This window comes from Oncorhynchus masou, chromosome 23, assembly GCF_036934945.1.
Source record: "Oncorhynchus masou masou isolate Uvic2021 chromosome 23, UVic_Omas_1.1, whole genome shotgun sequence".
Taxonomy (NCBI): domain Eukaryota; kingdom Metazoa; phylum Chordata; class Actinopteri; order Salmoniformes; family Salmonidae; genus Oncorhynchus; species Oncorhynchus masou.
In genome coordinates, this window is record NC_088234.1 from 9,529,516 (window position 1) to 9,546,118 (window position 16,603).

A 16,603-nucleotide genomic window follows, 5' to 3' on the forward strand; every position below is an offset into this window, starting at 1 on the left:
TCTCGCCTCCTTTTGAAAAAGGTCAAAGTTAATCGAGGAGAGTCAGCAAGCAGAGTGAAAGTGGATGGAAATGCGCTCGTTTGAAATGAGACGGTCCTCCACTCTTGCATCATTAGGCAAATTCCCTTTAGTAAATACTTTTCTAACACTTTTTTGTTTGTTGTAAAACTGCATTGTTGGTTAGTTAAAGGCTTGTAAGTCAGCAGTTCACTGTATGGTCTACACCCGTTGTATCCGTGCATGTGACAAATACAATTTGATTTGGATCCCAAACTGTGTAAAGTGCTCAAAACAAATTTAAATTCGTTGTGGAAGCCATTTTATAGATAAAAACAATATGCTACTTATCGTTTTAGAGGTGTGTATGGTTTTCTACTCCGACAATACAACTGCTGATTTAAAAGGGGGGTGTGGAAGACAGCAAAACTCTTCCGTGGTTGGCTTCACCTGTACTTCCTCGCCAAAAAAAATAGGCTACCTCGGAGTGGAGGACACTCGACTGTACCTCAATACACCATAAAATATTAAATCAACATCATGAACGAGCAGCAGTAAGTCAACATTTCTGAGAAATACTCTTGGACGAATTGGGGGAGATATTTCCCAGAAAGTAAACATGTTTTAATGTATCAATGACATCAGTCAGACCATTCTCTCATCACCTGAGAGATGTAACAGATGTCTGTCGTACTCTCCTTGCGTTGTGTTTTGTCCAAAATAAATCACCCCCCAGCCAGTGGTCCCAGTTGAGCATTATTTATTATCTGTAGTTAAAAAGGAAACAGAAACGTTAGTTGTGCAGAGCTTAACGATGTTGATGTTTGATGGTAAAATCTGTAGCATGAAAACTGTCAGTAGTGAGCTTGTGTGACCATTACATCGGTGCGTGCTAGCTAACACACTTATATACAGTAATCATGTAGCAACCAAAAAAGTGTTAAAACAAACCAAAATATATTTTAGATTCTTCAAAGTAGCATCCCTTTGACTTGATGACAGCTTTGCACACTTTTACAAGGTAGAACATAAAAAAAACCCTTGAATGAGTAGGTGTTCAAACTTGACTGATACTGTATATGTTGCCATCTTAGGGTCATGCACTACTCATGAAGCAAATGTAGAATTTTAACTATTCAAAAACATCAAATATCATCCATTTAATTTTTTATATATATATATACACACACACCAGCCCTACTTAAAACGTGTTGTCCACATACTGCCTGTTTTTCCCATTCTTTTGACAGAACAACTTTGTCCTCATTTTCTTTCTTTCAGTTTTTGTCCTGCTTTCCTCCTTTGTGGATGTTTTTCACATGCATCAGCAGATTCGTCTTTTGAGTGAAGCTTTTCCCGCAGTCACCACAGCTAAATGGTTTCTCTCCTGTGTGAGTCAGTTTATGCCTGGTTAAGTTCATATTGAGACTGAAGCTTCTCCCACAGTCTCCACAGCTAAATGGTTTCTCTCCTGTGTGAGTCAGTTTATGCTTCCTTAGGTTGCCCTTCAAATTGAAGCTTTTCCCACAGTCACCACAGCTAAATGGTTTCTCTCCTGTGTGAGTCCGTTTATGATCTGTAAGGTGTCCCTTCTGATAGAAGCTTTTCCCACAGTCACCACAGCTAAATGGTTTCTCTCCTGTGTGAATACCCATGTGCCTGGACAGATCTCCCTTGTGTTTGATGGTCATGCCACAAATAGGGCAAGTGCAGGATTTCTCCATGGGACAGAGTTGGACATTGGCTTCCGGTTTACAGGTGGAGTTGTACTGTTTATTGGATAAGTGACATTCGCCGAGTCTCTTCTTGGTAAGAGTCATGTGTCTCTGCAGTTCAGCTTTCAGAGGAAACATTTCACCATAGTCATGGCAGTGGTGAGTTTTTATAGACGTGGTGCTGAGTTTGGAACCGCGTTCCCCCATTGGTGGGTTTGGATCTAATGGTGGGGTGGGACCCAATGGTGGGCTGCTGTCAAGTCCTACTGGGTCGCTGCTTACGGCTGAACTGTGGCTGGAGGGATTGTTCTGAGTATATGGCGATAAACAGGGAATGTAAAGACCATTAATGTGGGTCACAGTGCCAAAAGGTTTGAGATCCACCGGTTTAGAGTCTCTCTCTCTGTTCTCCACAGTCTGGGTTTGGGGAAGAGTCAAGGACTGAAGTGGGTCCTCCTGATCACATTCACTTTTCACACAGGAAGGAGTGAATATGAACTCTATGATATCAGGCTCCAGACATTGAAGCTGTTCTTCCTCCTGTTTCCCTTTAATCAGTGTGGTATCTGGGTCCTTCTGTCCCAGACTGGGGCTCCACTCCTGCTCACAGTGCTGCTGCTCAGGGGGAACCTCCTTTTCAGAGACAGAAAGTTGCAGGGATTCTGGAGGGAAGGAGAGGAGGGGCAGAGTTTACCTAGACTTTAGACATCAGGGTTGGGGTCCATTTTAATTAGGTCAACTGTAATTCCAACTCAATAACTGGAAAACTAGAATCTATTTTAGACTATTTCTCAATAAATAAAGAGAATAATATTTATTTCTAGTTTTCTATTTTATTTTTATTTTACATCCATATCACTTCCTGGTTTTTATTCCACAATGTTTTTATCCATGCGCGGTAAATTAAAAAAAAAGTCTTAAAATTGATTATCACTGTTAGCCCAAACAGTTTATCAATAAGGTAGAAATAACTATAGCTAGCTATCTACATACGTACCTATTCCACATAGTTGTATCTCTGGTGTCCTCCGCAACAGTCTCCGCAGCCGATCATTCTCCTCCTGGTACTCCACTACCGTTTTCTCAACTGCCCCGAAAATCTCCACAGCAGCCGCCGTTAAACGCTCATTTAAAAACAAACGCAACAACTGTAGTTTAGACATTTTCAGTCGAATGAGATTCGGTTATCTTATTCAGTTCAGTTAGTGGATACTTTGTTACTCCACGCAATGAAAGCAAAATGAAAACAGAATCCTACTTCCGTGTTCTAGTCAAGGAAATTTCAGAAAATACCTCGGTTCTAATTGTGGCGAACCCGGAAACTGTGGCGAACCCGGAAATACACAACAGCGCCGCCAGCTGGATGGGAGTTTACTACTGTGCAAGGCAGCCTACATGCCAGTAGGAAAGGGAAACAATAACTACATGTAGACAAACAGTGGTTATCATAAGTAAAGGATGATCTGGGATTATTAAGCAGGAGTCGACTGTATATCATTACTTTATACAGAATTTATTCAATATCATGAATGAGGAGCATTAAGTCAACATTTGTATTTAACCTTTATTTTACCACAGAGTCATACTGAGACTAAACCCTGTAATTACAAAAATATATACATTAATACAAGATGAAAAGCAAATCAGAGATACAAAACACAGTCACAGAAAACAAACACATACTACAAAATGTCCTCAATCAGCATCCAAAATGCCCTAGAGGGCATCATCACCTTTGAGAGTTTGAGATTATTCCACAAGTAAGTTGCAAAAAAAACAACTCAAAAGCTGATTTACCTAACTGTAGAGAACCAAGGAATTTACAGAGTTAGCCATCCTTGGTAACTTGTACTTCTAAAAAGTTATTAATGATGTTAGGTATAGTGGGAGGTTTTGTAAGAAAAGCAATGCATCGATCTACGAGACTGCAGAGGGCCAACCTACTTTCTGATACAGAATGCAGTGATGTGAACTGAACCTGTCGCCCGTAATAAAGTGTAGTGCTCTGTGATAAACTGCATCTCATGGTTTCAGTGTATTTGGCAGCTGCATTAACGTAGACATTGTCGCCATAGTCTATGACCGGTAGGAGTGGTGATGATAAATACTCATGGACAAATGCAAGATGTTTTCTTGAAACCATATTTTAAATGTATCAATAACTTGGTGTTTTATTACAGAACAGGGATAATGGAAATGGATAAATACATGTGGGGAAACAGTTACACTAAAAACAACTCTAAATTTAAGGACACAAAATTGTTGCGTTTCCCTGATTTGTTTTCCTGACTCCCCCGTGGCTAAATAAGGAAGTCAGGTTCACAACAAATTCCTCTCCTCCAGCTATGCTTTTCTCCAAAGCAGATTGCCCAAAAATTCATTCAGAATTCTAAACCAGATTAAACATGTTCATGAGGTGACCGATACCTCTGTATACACTCCAATATATTTCAATCGTGCTTTTGTTCCACCTCAGTCTGATAAAGTGTTTGTTGAATGGAGTGAGAATGGGCTGGCACACAACTGAAAACCTAGACATAGAGAAGCAATTTGCATCTTTTAACCAGTTAAAGAACACATTTGAACTCTCGAATTCCAAATGGTTCTGCTATTTACAAGTCAGACACTATATCAAAGGGAAAACATTTAAAACTTTGAAATCCTCCCTGTGCAACATTCATTTAATGACCTGTTACAGCACCCTCCCAACTCAACACACCTAGTCTCCCAGTTTGTATCATTTAATGACCTGTTTACAGCTCCCTCACAACAGCTCTATTCAATCAGATCTGACATCCGCATCAGTGTTGGAGGTGCAACTGCTTTTAGCTTAATGTGTTCATATACAAGGTTCGGTTTGCTCCAAGCAGAACTCGACTAGGAGAAAGCGAACATCTGTGCCCTTAACGCCTTCTTCGGTTGAAAAATGAAAAGTCCAGCAGAATTATTACAATTTGCCCCTCTTGAGATGCCGTAGCAACAAATAGCCAATAAACACTTCCTCAAAATAGATAAATCAAGAAATGTGTAATAAATTGACATTTTTGCCAAGGAGATCTTAGTCGCGCATTTTTAACGTCTTTCTAAGATGTTTGGTACAGTCTTTCTCAAGTGAAAGATTGGCATGAAAACAAGTATTTTCTCGTTGAATGACAAACACTTCGTTCAAGAATCCCTACTGTCAACCAATTACTGACAAAGGGGCATAGACTTCAGCTACCAAACTATCGACGAACCTCAAGAAAAAAAAATGTTGTTTCCTCAAACAGCCGAACACTAAAATGTCACAAAAACACAATATATGCGCAAACTGTTTTCGAATGGGAAGCATACGGTAAGATTTAACGGATAGGGTTTCTTGACAATAATCAAGATGATCACTGCTTTGACAGCCCCAACAGTTACACCTTCGACACACTGCCAAAACTTCAGCTTTGCAGGTTTTGCCTATCGCTGGTTAAAGCTTGATCTGATTGAATTCTAGGCCTAAGCCCTTCAGTTTGTATCCTTTTTCTTTGTCCATACTAGTCTTCTCAAGGAGACCTGGGGTGAAGAGTTGAATACTGCAATCTTGGAAGATATCTGGGGAAAAGCCCTGTCTAGAATTCACTTTTGTTCCATCAATGCCACCAGGTATCAATTGATACAATGCAGGGTCATGCACAGACATGGACACTCTTACTGACAGTTGTGGCTGCTTTGCGTGATGTATTGTTGCCTCTTCTTTCTTGCCCGTTGTGCTGTTGTCTGTGGCCAATAATGTTTGTAGTGTTGTCTCTCTTGTCATGATGTGTGTTTTATCCTATATTTATGTTATATATACATTATTTATTTTTTTAATCCCAGGACCCAGTCCCCGCAGGTGGTCTTTTGGTAGACCGTCATTGTAAATAAGAATTTCTTCTTAACTGACTTGCCTAGTTAAATAAAGGCTAAATAAAAATTACTCCAAAGCAAAACTATTTAGAATCTACCTCCATGTTTCCTCAATGTGTGACAGGTGTAAACTATATAGAATCTCCCTCCATTTTGACAGGTGTAAATCTTCTTCTTCTTCTATGGTTGATTGGCGGTCCACAAACAAACGTTCAATGTGCATGCCACCAACTACTGTTCTGGAGTGAGCAATCAATCATGGTTTGCCAAGTTCTGTACCACTAAAATAAATAAACAAATAAATCCCTACTAACGTTGGGACAGCACAATTATCAGAGCAAGATTTCTGAACAGGAAACTGTGTCAGGACTAGTAGGGACACCAGTTCGGACAGTAGAGCCACATACGACGGAAGACGCCATGATAACGACATCAGTCCGCCTAGTAGTCACACCATTCTGTGGGCTGGCAGGTAGCCTAGCAGTTGAGAATGTTGGTACAGTAACCGAAAGGTTGCTGGTTCGAATCCCCGAGCTGGCAATGTGTAAAAATCTTCTGTTCTGCCCTTGTGCAAAAGAAAACTAAGAGTCTGAGTTATTCACCACAACCTGCAGTAGAATGGGCTTTGGTCTGATATTCCACCTGGCCGGAGCCAATGGGGCGTCCAACAAGGCTTGAATCTGCAGAGGGACGGGACATTTCACGCCAGGGGATTTGTAATTATCTGTCTTGATCAATGAAATTATCTGCAGCCCCAGAGTCCACCGCTTCTCGGTGGTCAAAGGCTAAAATGGAGCTGCAGGATGGTGGCTGCTGGTCAACACACCGCCGTTGCCCAAGCCAGGGCCTTGCCTGAGAGTTGAAAGATACTGTAGGTGATCATAGCCCGATCGGTGTGGAACGAGGAGGACTGTAGCTCGAACAGAGAGCACTGAGTGAGGAACCCGTTGCATCCTCTCGGGTGGCAGTCATACCGCTCGGGGGCTGGGATCTTGGGTTCCCGGTGCAGGTTCCCTGGAGGAACTACGGAGATGCCTATAGCACTGGGTGATGATGCTCCTCCTCGGTTGTGGTTGGAGGGTGTCGGTAAGTGCCCAGAGGGTCTCTGATATTTGGGAGAGTTGTTCTTGCTGCCGCCCCAGCAGTGCTCCTTGGTAAGTTAGAATCTGGGTGATCTCTACTGGGTGCATGCTTGAGGCAGAAGCTTGCTGTGACGTGGTGAGGTTGGACCCAGGTACAGAGAAAAGACCAGACGAGGAATCAGTGGTTAAGGATAACATATTATAGTGTGCTGAGAACGGTAGCCGAAGGATCACAGTAACACAGGAAAAAACAACAAACACTAAGTCTCAAAAACTCACTCAGGAAACAAATACACCCGGTAAACAATTCAAGCTTCTGCAAAGGAAACCAGAAACACACCTCTTTTAACAGGGAAATCATAATGAATAATAGGACATACCTGGAGTGTCACTAATGTCTCTAGGATGGTCTCTGCCGCCCTCTGGTGACAGGTGGTACCAATGACACGCACTGTATCTGCGAGCTGTTGGCTCGAGCGCTTGTGCCAAGAACATGGCTTTCTGGAATGAAACGTAACGAACGTTAAAGTTAAAAGTGATTGCTTTTATATTGGAACCGCGTGAAAAAGTGATAAAAACATAAATAAATAAAAACTGTGGGTTTTATGGCAGACTACAACCCAACAAGGTGTATTGCCGCCACCAACTGGGCAGGTTGAATTTGTTGTTGTTGTTAAAATATCTAATCCATACGTGATAGGGAAACAAATTTATAATCCAACAAAATAAAAAAAAAGAGTAAAATGACAAACAAAAAAACCTCCCACTTCATATCTCCCTTCTCTAGGGTCTGAGAGGGTGGTACAGCTTGTGACGACATCCACAATAATAATAATAATATCTATTTTCCTGGACCTTCTCTCCACCTTTGCAGTTCCATTAATTACCACAGCTATAAAGGCTACAAAGTCCACCTTCTTAACCTTTCAAATATCAGGGTCCTGCTGGTGAAAGGCAACCCCTGCAGCCTTCGGTGATGGCCTATCCACCTCCAAGGACTCTTCAGGAGCACCATTTAAACCCTCAACCCTTTTAAAAAGTTGGACAACCATGACTTTGGGTCACCTCGTTATCTTTTTTTGCAACACTTCACATTTTCATCACTTATATAACACGGGATAGGATCTTTTCCACGCCTTGGACATCTCGGTTTCTCCCTTCTGCAAACACCACCAAAAGCTTTTAGAGTGATAACACTGCATTGATCTTGGGATATATGCTCTGACTCTGTAGTTTACAGTGCCTTCGGAAAGTATTCAGACTCGTTGACTTTTTCCACATTTTGTTTTACGTTACAGCCTTGTCCCCCCCCCCCCTCCCCCGCATCAATCTACACATAATGATACACATAATGACAAATAATATATTTTTTTTAATTAAAAATACAAAACTGAAATATCACATTTACATAAGTATTCAGACCCTTTATTCAGTACTTTGTTGAAGCACCTTTGGCAGCGATTACAGCCTCGGGTCTTCCTGGGTATGAAGCTACAAGCTTGGCACCCCTGTATTTAGGGAATTTCTCCCATTCTTCTTTGCAGATCCTCTCAAGCTCTGTCAGGTTGGATGGGGAGTGTCGCTGCACAGCTATTTTCAGGCCTCTCCAGATATGTTAGATTGGGTTCAAGTCTGGGCCACACAAGGACAACTCCTGCATTGTTTTGACTGTGTGCTTATGATATTGTCCTGTTGGCAGGTGAAACTTCGCCCCGATTCCAGGCGTTAGGAGAGGTTTTGGCTGGCTGGGATGTCCTTGTACCATCACACTCTAGTAACTCCTGTGGCGGGCCGGGCGCATCCACGCTGACACGGTTGCCAGGTGTTTCCTCCGACACATTGGTGCGGCTGGCGGGGTCGTGTTTCTGAGGACACACGACTTTCGATCCTTTCCAGGATGCTCAATGGAGACAGGAAGCACCTGAGCTCAATTTTGAGTCTCATAGCAATATGTGTGCACACAATAAGGTATTTTTTCAAAAAAAAAATTATATAAACTTTTCGCTTTGTCATTACAGGTTATTGTGATGTCATTACGGGGTACTGTGATGTCATTACGGGTTACTGTGACGTCATTACGGGGTACTGTGACGTCATTACGGGGTACTGTGATGTCATTACGGGGTACTGTGATGTCATTACGGGGTACTGTGTGTAGATTGTTGAGGAAAGGCTGTAAAGTAACAAAATGTGGAAAAAGTCAAGCTGTCCGAATACTTCCCAAAGGCAATGTATCATATCCTAACTGCACTTGAGCAGGGAGAGACTCCACATCTGCCACGTATACTCCCTCTCCGGCGCTCGAGGTCACCAGTCCGCTTATTATGACGCACACCTGTCACCGTCGTTACGCCGTGGTGGAAATTCTACCTTTATTTACTAATAATGAGGAGAGGCAACGTCAATAATTAAATCAAGGTGTTACTTTTATTAAAAACTTATTGCAATAAGGAAGCTGGTTGTATCACAAACAGAGTGAACAGAGTGAGAGCCCCCGCTAAAAAAAAAAAGTTCAAACAGAGTTCAAACATCTGCAAAACATGTGACCTTATTTATGTGTATGTGGAGAGACACAAAACTAGGTTACAGGGTACAGACTATAATAGAGGTTGTCTCAGTCCGTCACAACTGAGTGGGGACAATAGGCACCCAAAGTGACAGGAAGTCACTCCAGACATACTTCCTCTAACAGTAGCTCAACGGTTCCCCGAAATTGTGCAAGCAAGCGCCTTTGATCGTGAACCCAGATGATTTATGGTCCTATTGGTCACACACACACACACACAAATCCTTTGCCCGGAAACAGGCTCCAAACAGAACAACAGCTTTATCACTGGTGAGTAAGATATAACCTTCACTCTGTCTCTAGTTAAGCTAAGAGGAACAAGTCAGTTTCCCCAGACATCATGGGGTCATTCTACACACCCACAGAACAGTTAGAACAGACCTCTGCTTAAGCACACACACTTTACTATCTTATAGGAGTTTGTTAAAAGGAACTATCTCAAGCACAACGCCTAGTCTTAAAGAACGATATTTTAGTACACAAGCATTAGTAAGGTTAAACAGAAAATGCCCTCACAGCCTACGCAGTAAATAACGTATAATATTGGTACTGGGAGCAATACTGGCATTTCTCGCACGTAATGTTGTATTCTAACATCTATAAGTGACTTTTGTTGAGCTTCAAAATCAATTTTAGATACTTTCAGATGATTTGGACATGATGTGCGAAAAATGTCAATATCGGTCCCATGAATTGAATTGGGATTGTGCCAAAAATGCTAAAACATTAGCATATGGAAACGGTCCCAGGGAAAATAAACCAAAGCATGGTTTGTTGTCATACACTTGTCCATAGACAAGGGTCAGGAAACCAATTTGTTATTTGGATGAACTATCCCTTTAACCACACTGCTAACCTTATGCCTAACCCTAACCGTAAATGAAGACCAAAACTTAACTTTGTGGCTGTGGAATCTGACTTTATGCCTAGAGAAGCTAGTAGAAAGAAAAACAAAGGTTGTCACTCATCAGTTACCACAGCCACAAAGGTACCACACCCGTTTCTACAATTTCTCTTCTTAAATTCCAATTTTTAAACATAACCCTAACCCCACCGTTAACCTATTGCCTAATCCTAATTTTAGACTAAGACCAAAAAAGCCATTTTGGTTCTTGTTTATTCTTACGATATAGCCAATTTTGACTTTGTTATTGTTGTAACTAGTGACAACGAAAAAAACAAAACTGCATTTTCTTCTTCCGTTTGTGTCATGTTAATCTATATTAAAAACACAGTGCCCCTGGTGGACGGAGTTCTACTACAAGCTACAGACCAGTGGTAATATTTTTATTTTATTCAACTAATCAAGTCATTTAAGAACAAATTCTTATGAAAGCCTAGGAACAGTGGGTTAACTTCATTGTGCAGGGGAAGAACGGCAGACGTGTACCTTGTCAGCCCTGGGATTTGAACTAGCAACCTTTCAGTTACCGGCCCAGCCAGTATAACAGAAGACAAACTATGAAATGACTCATATGGAATCATGTCCTAACCTAAGAAGTGTTAAATAAATCTAAATATGTTTTATATTTGAGATGATTTGAGAAAGCCACCCTTTTCCTTTGATGACAGCTTTGCACACTCACTCAGGCATTCGCCTGTCATCACCCTGGGGGACATTCCTAAACAAACGATCAAGAATTCCTCTTATAATGATGTGAAAATATCGACACTGAACAGCAGAGCTGTGATTTTCCGACAGTAGTGTTTGATCATTACCTCATTATTCAAAGCAAACTTAATTTCATAAAAATGTTTACATAACTTTCTCACATCCAATTATCTGAGAGCAACATGAAGTTGCTCTGCTCACATCCTGCTTTTTTTATTCCCATCTTCTGACCGAAGATCTTAGTTCTAATGTAATTTTTTCCCCTTTCAGTTTTCATCCTGTTTTCCTCCTTTGTGGATTTTTTTGACATGAGTCAGCAGGTTAATCTTCTGAGTGAAGCTCTTCCCACAGTCACCACAGATAAAAGGTTTCTCTCTTGTGTGAGTCCGTTTATGCATGGTTAGATGTTCCTTGCGATTGAAGCTCTTCCCACAGTCACCACAGCTAAATGGTTTCTCTCCTGTGTGCGTCAGTTTATGCCTGGTTAGATGCTCCTTGCGATTGAAGCTCTTTCCACAGTGCCCACATGTAAAGGGTTTCTCTCCTGTGTGAATACTCATGTGCTTGGACAGATCTCCTTTGTATTTGAAGGTCTTTCCACAAACAGGGCAGGTGCAGGGTTTCCCACTGTGACAGAGCCTGACATGGGCCTTCAGTTTACAGGTGGAGTTGTAGCGTTTATTGCCGAAGCTGCAGTCACTGAGTCTCTTCTTGGGGAGAGTCACATGTCTCTGCAGGTCAGATTTCAGAGCAAACGTTTCTCCACAGTCACGGCAGTGGTGAGTTCTTCTAGATGTGGTGCTGGGTTTGGAACAGTGTTTCTCCAATAGTGAGTTGAGATCCATTGGTGGGCTGCTGTCAAATTCTACTGGGTCACTGCTTATGGCTGAACTGTGGCTGGAGGCATTGTTTTGATTATCTGGAGGGTAACAGGGAATGTCCAGACCCTTTAGATGGGTCACAGTGCCAAAATGTTTCAGATCCCGAAGTGGGTCCTCTAGATCACATTCACTTTTCACACAGGAAGGAGTGAATATAAACTTAATGATATCAGGCTCAACCCCTTGAAGCTGCTTTTCCCCCTGATTGGTCCTAAATTCCTCCTGTTCCTCTTCAATCTGTTTGGTCTCTGGGTCCTTCTGTCCCAGACTGGGGCACCACTCCTGCTCACAGTGCTGCTGCTCAGGGGGAACCTCCTCTTCAGAGACAGAGATCTGCAGGGAGTCTGGAGGGAAGGGGAGGAGGAGCAGAGGTTACCTACATAGAGACTTTAGATATCAGGGTTGTGGTCAACTTGAATTTATAAACCAGTAAATTCAAGACTTGTTAAACTATAATTCCAAATCAATACCTGAAAGCTATAATCTATGTTCAATTACTTCTCAATAAATTGTAGAGAAGAAGCTATTTATTATTAATGTTTTTCCATTTTCTTATTAAAACATAACATTAATTTTTTTAAATGTATTAAACAAATATCAACAAACAAAAAGAGGATTAGTCACATGCAAACAAACTATTTACATTGCCAGGAATCCTAAACAAACAAATCATATTCATTAATAATACAACAAGTTTAAATTGCCTTTTTGTTTTTCATTTTAGTTAAAGTAGTGCCATAATGTTTAAATTAATTTATAAAGTGAAAAAAAGTTAGGTTTTGAATTAGACCATTTGCAAATATGAAATTTACCTAGCATCATTAGCAGTTGAATTAAATATACTACATCTTTATCTATGTCAGAATTTCTGAAATAAATCATATAAAAACCATTAAATAGTACAACCGGCCCTATTTTTTTTGTAACAAAATTCTGTATGTGAATCCAAAAGCATTCTACTATAAATACAGGCAAAAAATAAATGCAAAATGGTCACCTCCATTTCACAGAAATCCCATTTATAGTCAATATTCAGCTTGAATCATTCCAAAACATGTTTAACAGGATAAATTCTATGTAACATGCTAAATTAAACTTCCTTTACCTTGTTACTGATACAATATTTGTTAGCAATTTTCCATGCTTTCGCCCATTGTATATCACCATAGATATTTGACCAAAAGAATCTTGCTGAGGGAATTGTAGTATCAAACAATATTTCTAATCTGTTTATTACTACATTTATATTTGATGGTAATATTGCCAATGAATATATTTTCATGTAAATCTATGTTACTTACATCAACCAGAGGAATTTAAAAGAGGTACAACCCCCCTTGGAATCGCATCAAAAACAATTGCATATTCTTTCAAAGCAGTTAGCAAAAAAAGGCTCTTAAAATTTTTTTGTATATCTTTGTTGTTCCATATAAAGTATCTGTGGGGGGAAAATTGTGTTTATATGCTAACATCAAAGCTAAAATTTCCTGTTTATGGAATTTGGCCAACTTTACTGAGATTTTATCAACATAAAAATTACATCGAAGCAAAAACATTCTAAACCAACAGTCAAATAAATACTTAGGGAAGACATTCCAAATACTGTTCTGGTTCTTAACATACTTTTAAAATAAATTGGATTCTGAAGTATTATTTAGAGTATTCAAATCTAAAACCTCAAGACCTCCTTGTTCTTGGGTATTAGTGAGAATATATTTTCGTAAATAGTGAGGCTTGTTCCTCCAAATAAAATTATACAGAATCTTATCTAAGTCCTTTACAATTTCAGGGCATAATTCAAGTGATAACGAGACATAAACCGATCTGGATAACCCTTCAGCTTCGGACAATAAAACCCGACCGTATAACGAAATATCTCTCAGCAACTAGAGGTTGAATTTCTTCTTTGTTTTCTCAATAATGGGGTTAAAGTTTAATTCACTCCTTTGTTTTGAATCCTTGCATATAACTATTCCAAGATAAGTTACCTTATCTTTAACTGGGATACCATATACTTCCTGTAAAACACAATCCTTGAGTGGAAATAAGACTGACTTATTGATATTCATTTTCAAACCCAAAACGAAGGAAAAGTCTTCAATACAGGAAACTGCTTTAGAAACCTCATTCCTGTCTCTTAAAAAATATGGTGGTATCTTCAGCCAGTTGACGTAGTTTAAACGCATTGCCAAGTGCTGAAACACCTTGAAAATTCCCTTTCTTGATATGAAGACATAATTTGAGTAACCAATACAAATTGACTAATTGGGCAGCCCCGCCTAATGCCACAGCCAATATTAAATCTTTGGGGTGTCCCGTGAGCTAACCAAACCCCCCACAAATGTATTGCTTTGAACATAAAGCTTTTGACACTGTAGAACATGAGTTTATAAAAACCAACAAACATAAGAAAACTATTATCAAGGATGAGGTCATTATAGTCATATCTAAGACCAACCTGATGTTACTACTAATGTGTTGAACGTGCATAAAACCAGATGGCTCTTCATCAATGATATGATGCAAGCCTTGTTTCAACCTCTTAGCAAACACAAGGGCAAATAATTTCCCATCATTATTCAACAGGCTAATGGGTCTCCAGTTGTCTACACAAAGAGTATCCTTATTAGGTTTGGGAATCAAAGTAATTACACCTTGCTTTAAGGAAGCCAGTAAATCCCCCTTTTCTATTGATTCTTGAAACATAGCAAGAATGAAAGGAATCAATTTATCGTTGAATGCTTTATTGTTATTAAACCATCATTTCCAGGGGACCTATTGCCCTTAAGGCGTTTAATACAGTTTTTTATCTCAATTTCAGTTAATTCATTACAAAAATCACTGAAATCATTATCTACCTTCTTAGCAATGTTTGCGACATTGTCTAACAAAGGATCCATATTGGAAGTTGACTGGGCTGATGTACAGCTTCTGATGAAACTGGGCAACATGCTGAGAGATTTCTTTTGGATTTTCATTGGGAGTATTATTCATCATTAATTTACATATGGAAGTCTTTTCGCCTGCACTTTTTTCTACATTTAATTTTCTCTCCCAGCCATTTGTCTTGATCTTACAAACATTCCCCGGGCCTTTTCCTCATAGATACAGTCTAACTGCATTTGCAATGATGATAGCTCCAGTAATTCCTGGTTAGTTCAGTTTAAATTAATCCACTATTCCCTTTATGATGTCATATTCTTTCTCTCTTGGCACGAGCAATTTCTTTCCACATTGAAATAGCCAATAGCCTTATATCAAATTTCATTAGCTCCCAAACCACAGGCACAATTCCAGTATTTATCAATAATTCCTGCTACTTCCTTCTTAAATACTTAATTCTCTAGTAAAGTCTCATTCATTTTCCAGTAACCTTTAACTTTTTCTTGTTGACAAACCTTTATTGAGATCCCTTTGTGGTCTGTTAAAAACGATGGTTCAATCGAGACTGTATCAACCCTGTCAGCCATATATTCAGATATCAGCCAGAAATCATTACAGGATTGTATAGATAAGATTATGTTTACATGGAGTACCAAAGATTTATCTGGGTTTTTATGTCTCCAAATATCTAGACCACCTAACCTTAGACATATGTTCCTTATCTTACAAACAGAATTGCTATCCTTGGGAGGCCATCTATCTAGATTATCATGTAATACTGTATTAAAATCTCCACCCCATATGACTTTGGCCAATGGAAATTTAGACATAATTTAACTTATTTTCCTCTCAATGTCACTAAATAAAATAGTTACTTGACTTGTTATTGGAAGCATAAGTATTTACAACAATGAATTGAACGTGGTTGACATCTACCAATAATATAATCCATCTCCCTGTATTATCTGCTTCATGACTCAATATGACCCTTAAAGTTGCCTTTTAAAATAGCGACATAGTTCAACATTCATTATCTCAGCAAAAGTTTGGTCATGTTCTGATTCCATGCTACTAGCTATGAAGACGTTAGCAAGCTAACTTAACAAGACAAGCTGAAACTTTTCGTTTGCTCGCTTGTTCGTTGGAAATCGTCAAAATTATATTTCAATGGTTTGATTAATTACAAAATTATTTAAAACAGCTACATTGTATGGTTATTTTATTTTTTATTTTTTTGCAACTGCAGTGTAAAACTATAAACTTTGTGAGAAAACCCTAAAATTGTTCCTCAGCTACAAATTTTAACCTCTGATACCGCCATCTTCAGCCCTTTAAAGTTACATTCAAATCACTTCCTGGTTTTTATGACGCAAGGTTTTTATCCATGCGCGGCAAATTTAAAAATCAACTTCTTAAAATCGATCAAATGGTTGTCAGTTAAATTTATCAATAAATTATAATTATATATAGCTATCAGTATCTACATACGTACCTATTCCACATAGTTGTATCTCCGGTGTCCTCCGCAGCAGTCTCCGTAGCCGATCATTCTCCTCCTGGTATTCTCCTACCGTTTTCTCAACTGCCCCGAAAATCTCCACAGCAGCCGCCGTTAAACGCTCATTTAAAAACGCACGCAGCAACTGTAGTTTAGACATATTTCAGTCGAATAAGAGATGGATAGTCTATTTCGTTCAGTTAGTATGTCTTTCTTTACTCCACACAATGAATGCAAACTTTTCCAATCTTACTTCCGTGTTCTAGTCAAGGAATATCTTAATTTTTAGTTTATCCGTCGTTCTAGTTGTTGACGAACCCAGAAACACACAACAGCGCCGCCAGCTTGATGGGAGTTTACTACTGTGCAAGGCAGCCTACATGCCAGTAGGAAAGGGAAACAATAACTACATGTAGACAAACAGTGGTTATCATAAGTAAAGGATGATCTGAGATAATCAATTATTAGTCAGGAGTCAACCGTTTATCATTAC

General features: G+C 39.5%; 2 protein-coding genes across 2 annotated transcripts; both read right to left on the bottom strand.

Annotated features, from left to right (window-relative positions):
- Nucleotides 1–1,141: 1,141 nt before the first annotated feature.
- LOC135510276 (zinc finger protein 250-like) lies at nt 1,142–2,961 on the bottom strand. The gene is made up of 2 exons (XM_064931083.1): nt 2,710–2,961; nt 1,142–2,374 (listed from the first exon to the last, which is right to left on the bottom strand). The coding sequence occupies exons 1-2, from the start codon at nt 2,873–2,875 to the stop codon at nt 1,275–1,277; spliced, it is 1,266 nt and encodes a 421-aa protein (XP_064787155.1). The 5' UTR covers nt 2,876–2,961; the 3' UTR covers nt 1,142–1,274.
- A 6,488-nt stretch (nt 2,962–9,449) lies between these two features.
- Nucleotides 9,450–16,362, bottom strand: LOC135510277 (zinc finger protein 100-like). The gene is made up of 2 exons (XM_064931084.1): nt 16,105–16,362; nt 9,450–12,073 (listed from the first exon to the last, which is right to left on the bottom strand). The coding sequence occupies exons 1-2, from the start codon at nt 16,268–16,270 to the stop codon at nt 11,115–11,117; spliced, it is 1,125 nt and encodes a 374-aa protein (XP_064787156.1). The 5' UTR covers nt 16,271–16,362; the 3' UTR covers nt 9,450–11,114.
- Between the last annotated feature and the right edge of the window lie 241 nt (nt 16,363–16,603).